Source organism: Vanellus vanellus (assembly GCF_965231255.1).
Source record: "Vanellus vanellus genome assembly, contig: HAP1_SCAFFOLD_53, whole genome shotgun sequence".
In the NCBI taxonomy this organism is placed as follows: Eukaryota; Metazoa; Chordata; class Aves; order Charadriiformes; family Charadriidae; genus Vanellus; species Vanellus vanellus.
The window spans coordinates 535,331-544,471 of NW_028128477.1; the positions used below are offsets into that span (position 1 = coordinate 535,331).

At 48.3% G+C, this 9,141-nt stretch overlaps 1 protein-coding gene across 1 annotated transcript; it reads left to right on the forward strand.

The window, feature by feature from the left end:
* Positions 1–724: 724 nt before the first annotated feature.
* On the forward strand, positions 725–1,660 carry LOC309684341 (olfactory receptor 14J1-like; the record flags this gene model as incomplete). Its single annotated transcript, XM_082500270.1, has 1 exon — positions 725–1,660. One exon carries the CDS (start codon positions 725–727, stop codon positions 1,658–1,660), a length of 936 nt encoding a protein of 311 aa, XP_082356396.1.
* Between the last annotated feature and the right edge of the window lie 7,481 nt (positions 1,661–9,141).

The window sequence follows — 9,141 nt, forward strand, 5'->3', positions numbered from 1 at the left end:
CAGCTGCAATGATCCCTCCTGGTCCCAGTCTGGGAGGGGAGAGATGAGAAAAGGCAATGAGCCTGTATATCTGCCCTTTGAACCTGCATTCCTCTCTTCTCCGCAGTGTCCTGCTTCTTTTGATCGCAACACCTGAGAGGGATCCTCCTCCAGCTGCAAGCTGCCAGCACAGGGCAGCGGAGAAGAGGACAGATGGGCAGAGCCGCTCTTCTCTCTCTGCACTAAGGGACCGTCCCTTTGCCTCTCAGGACCCACAAGACTTCACCTGGAGCGCATTAGAAATGTCAGGGATTTCGGCCATCCCAAACCGCTCCAAAATGTGGCAGGTACAACCAGAACAAAACAGAGAAAACAAAATCCCCTCTCCTCTGCTGTGCAGTTGGGCAAATTGCCGACAACAACACTGAAAAGCTCTTTGATATAACACGATTACATTTAATTAGAGACAGCCCTGCTGTCCTACTTCCCTCGTGCTGCACAGCAAGGAGGACTCCTCGGGAGCCCATTGCAGAGTCCCTGCTCCCAGTGGCAGCCTCAGCCAGCAAAAGCCGGAGCTCAAGTGAGGGAGCTGCAGAGAGGTGCTCCTGAAAAGAGGGTCTGAATGTGGGGCTGCAAAGACATATGCAATCCATTTTGCTGAGAGAAGTTTGCTCTGACTCAGTACTGTCTTTTCCTCCTTAACAGATAGTCACAGTTAAGAATAAGAGATACCCAGAGGCAGGAAATGTACAACAGCAGCTCCATCACCCACTTCCTCCTCCTGGCATTCGCAGACACACGGCAGCTGCAGCTCTTGACCTTCGGGCTCTTCCTGGGCATCTACCTGGCTGCCCTCCTGGGAAACGGCCTCATCATCACCGCCATCGCCTGCGACCACCGCCTCCACAGCCCCATGTACTTCTTCCTCCTCAACCTCTCTGTTCTTGACCTGGGCTGCATCTCCACCACTGTCCCCAAAGCCATGGCCAATTCCCTCTGCGACACCAGGGACATTTCCTATGCAGGATGTGCTGCACAGGTCTTTTTTTTTTCCTTCTTGTTTGGTGCAGATTTTTCTCTTCTCACAGCCATGGCCTATGACCGCTACGTTGCCATCTGCCAACCCCTGCACTACGGGACCCTCCTGGGCAGCAGAGCTTGTGTCCACATGGCAGCAGCTGCCTGGGGCAGTGGGTTTCTCAATTCTCTCCTGCACACGGCCAATACATTTTCACTGCCCCTCTGCCAGGGCAATGCCCTGCACCAGTTCTTCTGTGAAATCCCCCACATCCTCAAGCTCTCCTGCTCACACTCCTACCTCAGGGAAGTTGGGCTGATTGTGGTTAGTGCCTGTCTCTTCTTTGCATGTTTTGTTTTTATTGTGGTGTCCTACATGCACATATTGAGGGCAGTGCTGAGGATCCCCTCTGAGCAGGGACAGCACAAAGCCTTTTCAACGTGCCTCCCTCACCTGATGGTTGTCTCCCTCTTTATCAGCACTGGCATGTTTGCCTACATGAAGCCCCCCTCCATCTCCTCATCATCCCTGGACCTGGTGGTGGCAGTGTTGTACTCGGTGGTGCCCCCAGCAGTGAACCCCCTCATCTACAGCATGAGGAACCAGGAGCTCAAAGAAGCATTGAAGAAAGGGATTCAATGGGTTCACCTTCAGCAGCAGTAAGCTGCCCATGTCTCCTCACAGGCTGTCCCTACTGTGCTGGATAATAGTGAGGCCTTCGGTAAATGTGTCATCACAGCATCAGAACTGCCTTCCTGAGGAGCATCTCTGTAATAACAGGGCAGCTCTCTCTGTTGCAGGAAAATTGACATAAACTAGGAAAATGAAATGTAAAATGTCATTGTAATTGAAGCAACCAAGGACACCTGCTGCTTTTCAAGTCCCCTGTACTGCCCCAACCCTATTTAATAATTTACCTAATATGAAAATAGAGAAAGAGTAACTAGACATGATTTATCTATGACTCAGTTAAGGAACTACCACCAGACAATGTAGCATTGTTGAGAAGCAGGGGATTCCTGTCAAGAGAGTGATGAACTGTAGGGCGGGTCAGCGAACCCAGACAACCTCTTGGAACTGCCAAGATCAGAGAAGTGGTAAAAGGTAATTCTGCCAGGGGGAGATTGCGACCACTGACTCGCTGACCACCTACCCAAATGATACCACTTACTCAAAAGAGAACAATGGAAGAAGAAGACAGAGTCTGTGCACTAATTTACATGGGAAACAAAGAAATCTCAACCAATCCTTGAAGAGAATAACAATGAGTAACTATGAGTATATATATGAATTGTTTGAATATGTAAACATCAATGCATAGAAGTGGAGTCTTTTGAAGCTAAGTTGTGCTCCCGTTTTGGGCTGAGCACCCCATTTCCGCGCATTAATGGAATAAACTTGGAAATACCTCTGCTCTGTGTGTTATTGGCTTGCACACCGTGTAACAAACCCAGATTTGGGATAACAGGAGGGTCTCATACTGAAGTGAAATAGATCTAGTTTTGACTTTGAGGCAGCAGCAGAAGGAGGATGTGCAGTTCCGTGTGGTGACATGAAGCTAAATAGAGGATTCAAATGAGTCTATGGGCTGAGACATCTTTGGCATCTGAGGAGCATTAGGAGGGCTTTGGAAGAAGCTGCTCAGGTTATGGGGAACTCACAGCCCTTAGGAAAACCTCAGAAAATGACAGCCTTGTGTTTGAAGAAATAGTGAAGACAGAGTCATCAGTAGAGCTTGGGACAGCATGGGGTCAGAGTGGGGTGGGGAAGCAGGGGTGGTGGTTGACATCTGCAGGGAAACAGCCACAGGCATAGGGAAGTGTCGAACAGCCTGTGGGGGGTATGGTCCCTTTGTTGGGGCTGGGACCCCCCAACAGAACTGAAATCCTTGTCCTTTTGACTATGGTTGTGGTCTCTTCCACTGAGGCCCCTGAGAGCACTCCAGTTACTTACATCAACGGGGCCTTGTTGCCTCCACCCCACCCTCCAGAGGGCTTGAGAGGTGTCTTGCCCTTGGCATCACACACCCCTTCATCTCAGTGCTCCCAGGAAGAGCCCTGAGCTTCCCGTGTGGGAAAGGATCCCCATTCCCAGGGTGTGGGGGTCAGTGCTTGGACATCCCGCTTGATGAGACAGGTCAAGGGCTTTCACAACCACTTCCATGTTTGATTTTCAACCTGTAAGCAGTGCCTCTGACTTCCTGCTTCACCAGCCTCCAGGGACAGTCCCTTTTCTGGTCATTCCCTCCAAGGTCTTTTCAGGGGTGGCCCTCAGTGCAGCCCACTGACATGCTCAGAAACTTGGAGCTTTGTTGCTGCCTTTTACTTCTCAAGAGGCCAGTTCATTAACATGCAAAATGCCCTAACAAGCCAAGGCTCTGAGCATAATTTTCTTCACTTTACAATTCTTATTTGAGAGATTTCAGAAGTGAAATGATTTTAAAAATGAAAGAAAAGAAAAGAGATTCCTTTTTCTTCCACTTTTCTTCATTTATCTGCTTACGCATTAAGTGATATCAGCAATTTCCAAATGATATTGAAACTGGACCTCTCCAAATGGAGGGTGAATGTGTAGGTATTGAGGTTTGGGCTGGACTGGCCACTCAGGCAGGACGGCAGATGCTCTCCCCTACCGAGGAGAGGCAGGAGAGAGAGAAAGGGACTTACGAGTTTAGAAGGACCTAAACTAGGTTAATGAAATATTAATAATAAAATAAAAAGTCCATAATGAAATATATACAAAACCATATCAAGCTCCCAGGATGATGATCACGTCACTGGCTGGCGCTGGGGCAGTCCCAGACTGGACTCAGTGCTGGATGGGAACTGGATTCCAGATAAGGATTCAAGATCAGGATCAAAGGCAGACGAACAGACAGAGTCCTCCTCAGACGTTGGCCATTGAAGAAAGAGAGCTGACCCTTTGATCCCTCAGCTTTTATACTGAGCATGAGGTAGATGGGATGGAATACCCCGTTGGTCACCTGTCCTGTCCACTCCTCCCCGCAGGTGGGACCCCACTATGCTTTTCCACTTCCAACCGTCCAAGGGGCAAATCACAAAGTCGGTTGGCCATGGGTGTTATAGCAATAAGTATAAGTAAGAGCCTCTCTGCACACCGTGCCTGGGCATCAGCTGTAAACATAGGTCTGATCACTCTGAGAGAGTGAACACTGTCTGCACAATATACTGTTAATTTCAGTAGTTAGAAGAAGCCCGGCTAAGAAGCGAAGTTACTGAACAAAATTGGTTCTGTTTTACCTCACACCAGGACAGGTGTGTATTGTTTCTCTCAAACAGGTTTATTAGGAAAGCATTTTTCTTCAATTGCCAAAACGCTGGTCGGTACAGGTTGGGAGTCCGCACTATTTACCAGCTGGGATATTTGGTTGAGCACTCTATGAAATGATTATCAGGTTATCAATTTATCAGGTGCGTTTCTCACAGCTGAGACATCAGCCTGCAGAGAAACACTCTGCATTTTCTGCAACATCTCATCAAGTTCCCACCTAGCTTTTTCAGACGATTTTTCCATGGCTGAGGTGTTGACCTGCCGAGGGACATCATCTAACCAGTTGTCCAATACACTGCCACATGCTACCGCAGATTTATGGTTTTTCCTCAACTGAGACAGCGGCCTGGTCACGTGACCTGTCCAATGCTGACACACTGTCCTGTGGGGCAGAAAAAATTATGTGCATAATGCTGCATGTCAGTATCCACATGACCCACCGTCGGTGCCTCATCCCCTTTCCAGCAAAATAATACCAATCCATGAGCACGTGCCGCTGGTGCTCTCCGTACCCACATGCGCCAAGTGGGTCCGGTAATTTTGAGTGCATCTGGATCTAATGTTGTCTGCAGGTTGTCCAAATCAGTAAAAATCATCTCCCGCACAGCTATTTCCCTCAGATTCTGAACATCTCTCTCAATAGTTGTCCACTTGGATGGGTGGTATGGGATAGCGTCCCTATAGGGATCTTTGCTCCTCACGCTTTACAGGAGTCATCTCCAGAGGCTAAGGGATTGTGGTGGTCATCCAAAAACCCTGTCAATACCCAATTCTCTAGTCAATGGCCCCAAGCGCTTGGCTTCTCTACCATCTAAGTCCAAACTATCGGCTCCAGTGTCCCAGCAATCGAGTAGCGGAGGAATCACTTGCTCGCCTTCCTGACGGCCGTAATTCTTACGTATGTCTCACAGCTCACTTAGGGATAACGATGGAGTGGTTTCCTCTGTTTCTTCATTGTGTGATGTCCCAGACTGCCCGTTGCTATCTGGTCCTATTGCACGTCTTGTCTTATGCACAGGGTTGACTGATACCGGCACTGACTGGGTCTGTAGTTCAGCTGCATCATCCATCACCAAGGTCGGAGTAGGTGTAATACTCGTTGCAGCTGCGGGTCCTGTCATGGTAGCCAGCAGGGACTGGAGAGGTGCAATGTCCGTCATGGGGGCTGGCGGGTGCTGTGCAGGAGAAATACCGTGCAGTGCCTGACATAGGAACCGGCGGGATCTAAGCCAGCGGAGTCTGGATCGGATGGATGCCTGCCATGGGGGCTGGCAGGGTCTGTGCAGGTGCGATGTCTGTCACAGGGACAGGTGGGGGCTGTGCAGGTATGATGTTGGCTGTGGGGGCCGGGGGGTTGCCGCTGGACACTTCCCTATACAGCAGATATGCCAATGAAGAAGAAAGAGCCCGCAAAATTTAATTACCTAAGTACAGTAACCGAAATATTCCAAGGGTACTCCAGACTTTCAAAAACTGTTGCTATTGATGCCACCAGCACATACAGAAACTCAAGAGACATCCCCCCTCTTGCTAAATGGCCCATAATATAACCCAAGGTGTAATTATGCACAATGTCCAACAGAGGCCTCCCGCCGTCCCAAGGTGAGTCTGACCGCGGCAATTCGCAAGGTGCCATTACGTAAGGGACAGAAAACGGAAACATTAAAAAAGACCCGATAACATAGCAAAATACTGCCACCCAAAATAAAAAGGCAATGTTTTTAAGTCCCCATCTAGAAACGATAAGCTGCCCTAAACCAGTGACAAACGGCAATGAACTCCCTCACAGCTCCCAACATAAGTTTATACAAAGAGAGCAGAGGATTGTGACTATATTCCTTTGAAACCATTCCAATAGTCGTAATGAGTGTTCGACAAATCCAGTCAAATCTGGTTAAAACTTCACCCATCAAAGCTCTCAAATTAAAACCTACGGTTTTCTCAGCACTATTTAAATTAAGTGCAAAATATCACGGTGAGTGCCAAATTCACTGCAATACCACGTTGGGTGCCAAATTTGTTATGGTTTGAGAAACTCATAACAATATATTGTCATTTAGACAATCATTCTATCACCTGATAACCCCGATGCCAAAACAAAATATACCAATACCAATACAAAATATACCAGGATTATACTCAGCCAACTATAACCGTAGGAAGCTGTGCACTCCCAGCAGTGGACAGCAAATGTGGGACACTGTGAGCGCTGCGGCTTCAGGAGGAAGGGAAGGGCTCAGGGCTCTGGCACCAGGGCATGAAGTTCTCAGGATGGCAGCCATCAAGGGAGAGAGGGCACTTCACAACAAACTTTATATTGAATGTGACAATGCTCGTGGTATGAAATAATCCTGTTGGCAGCTCGGCTCAAGTGCTCGGGGCTCGCTCCTCCTCATCCCTGCACCCGGCAAGCTCGAAAACATTGAGACCTTGAAACCCACACACCATAGTTGGCTATAAAGTATATATATTGACAACTTCAGAACCCAGAGCCTTCTAAAAGTGCAGTTTTCCCAAGTATTAAAAGAGAATTTAGTCCTGTGTCGCTCAACCAGGAGAACGGATCACAAGGTTGACCTCTTTGCTTAATCCAAGGAGAAAGAGGCCTATTTGAGGTGAGCCTATTCTTGGCACCAGCTTTGAGAGCAGAGCTGAGCTTTCAGGCAGTGCACTTGGGAAATCACGTTGTATTACAGACCAACGAAGAGAACTTCAGCTCTTCCGCAGTGTTAGAAATACATATATATGGGCTCCAGCTGAGACAGAGTGGGTTCATTCCTTGCTAGAAGTACGCTGAATTGTGCAATTGTGGGGGAACATCATAACCACCGGTTATCACAAAAGCTTCTTCGTGGCAAAAATAAAAATGATGATAATGATAATGAAAATGATGCCAATAATGGCAAGGTAGATAAGGGAAATGATAAGCCACACAAAGAACAAACAGGTCTGGAATGGGATAACCCAGGATTCATTCCTGGACTGTGGGTGAAATTTTACCACTCTTGACAAACATCCATGAAATCACTTTCCTACTGCCCTGCTTCAGCTTCTCATTCCTGTAGAATGCTGTAGAAAAGGGGGTCACAGCTGGAGGTACCACAGAGTACAGGACTGCCAGCACCAAATCAAGGGATGGGGAGGGCCTTCTGCTCAGCAAAGTGCTGACAGACAGACCACGACCAAGTGGGGCAGGCACCTGTACAAGGCTTTGTGCCGTCCTTGCTCAGAGGGGATCCTCAGCACATCCCTCAAGATCTGCACACAGAAGAAAAGAATGAATATAAAACACTCAAAGGCTATACAGAGGCCATCCACAAGTACCAAAACTTCCCTGAGGCAGGAGTCTGAGCAGGAGAGCTTGAATGTCTGGGGGATGCTCTTACTGCTCCAGGGACAGGGCAGCCTTCCCCAGGCTGGTACAGCCAGAAAGGTGTTTTCACTTCCCATTCCTTCCTGCTGTGTTAAGAAGGGTTCTTAGGCAAAGAAGTTGATGCAAGGTAATTATTATTTTTTTTTTATTAAATGCAATGAGATGCTGGATCCTCATTTACAGAAGTCTCTGGGTCAAACAAGATGTGTGGATACGTAAGTAGGAAGGGATGAATAATGACATTTCTTTGAATACAAAATCATCACAAGTGGAAAAAAAATATAAAGAAACAGTCTTATTTGGGCATGACATACAGTGGGAATCCTTTGTAGAAGCACATACGTAGTCTGTGGCTACCGAAAAATTTCCAGTCAGTTTCCTAAGGTCATCCTTGAGCTCCTGGTTCCTCACACTGTTGATGAGGGGGTTCAGTGTTGGAGGTACCACCAAATGACAACCAGCCATCACCACATGCCGGGCTGGGGAGGAGATTGAGGGGGACTTCAGGCAAAGATGGCAGTACTGACAGACAAACAGCCAGGTGAGGGAGGCATGTGGAGAAGGCTTTGTGCCATCCATGCTCAGAGGGCATCCTCAGCACCACCCTCAAGATCTGCAAGTAAGAAAGCATGAAGAAAAAAAAAAACACCAAAAATAGAAAGGCACTAAAAGTAATAAGCCCAACTTCCCTGAGGTAGTCTGAATGAGAGCAGGAGAGCTTGAGGATGTGGGGGATTTCACAGAAGAACTGGTGCAGGGCATTGCAGAGAGAAAACTCTGCTGAAATGAAAAAGACAAACAGCAAGGCCCGTGTAGCACGTCCTGCATAAGAGATGACGCTGGTGTCCCAGAGGGAATTGGCCATGACTTTGGGGAGAGTGGTGGAGATGGAGTCCAGGTCAAGAACAGAGAGGCTGAGGAGGAAGAAGTACATGGGGGTACCAAGAAGACCGAGTGGATAAGGCCCTCTATAGACAGATTGGAGTAGGCTCACATTCACAAGCCCTGGTCCTCAGAGGGAACTTCAACCACCCTGATAGCTGTTGGAAGGAAAGCAGAGCAGAGCATAGGCAACCCAGGAGGTTTCTGGAACACATTAACGATTACATCCTTCTCCAAGTGACAGCAGAGCCAATGAGGAGAGGTGCCATGCTGGACTTTGTCCTGACCAAGAAAGAGGGGCCCATGGGGAATGTCATGGTCAAGGGCAGCTTTGGCTGCAGTGACCTTGAGGTGGCAGAGTCTGGGATCTTTAAGGTGGCTAGGAGAGCGCACAGTAAGCTTGCTATCCTGGACTTCAGGAGATAGACATTGGCCTCTTCAGGGATCTGCTTGGTGAACTACATTGGGACAAAGCCCTGGAAAGAAGAGGGGCCCATGAAAGTTGGCTAATATCCAAGCGGTACCTCTGCCAAGCTCAGGAGCAACACATCCCGGCAAAGAGGAAGTCAGGCAAAGACAGCAGGAGGCCTGCGTGGAT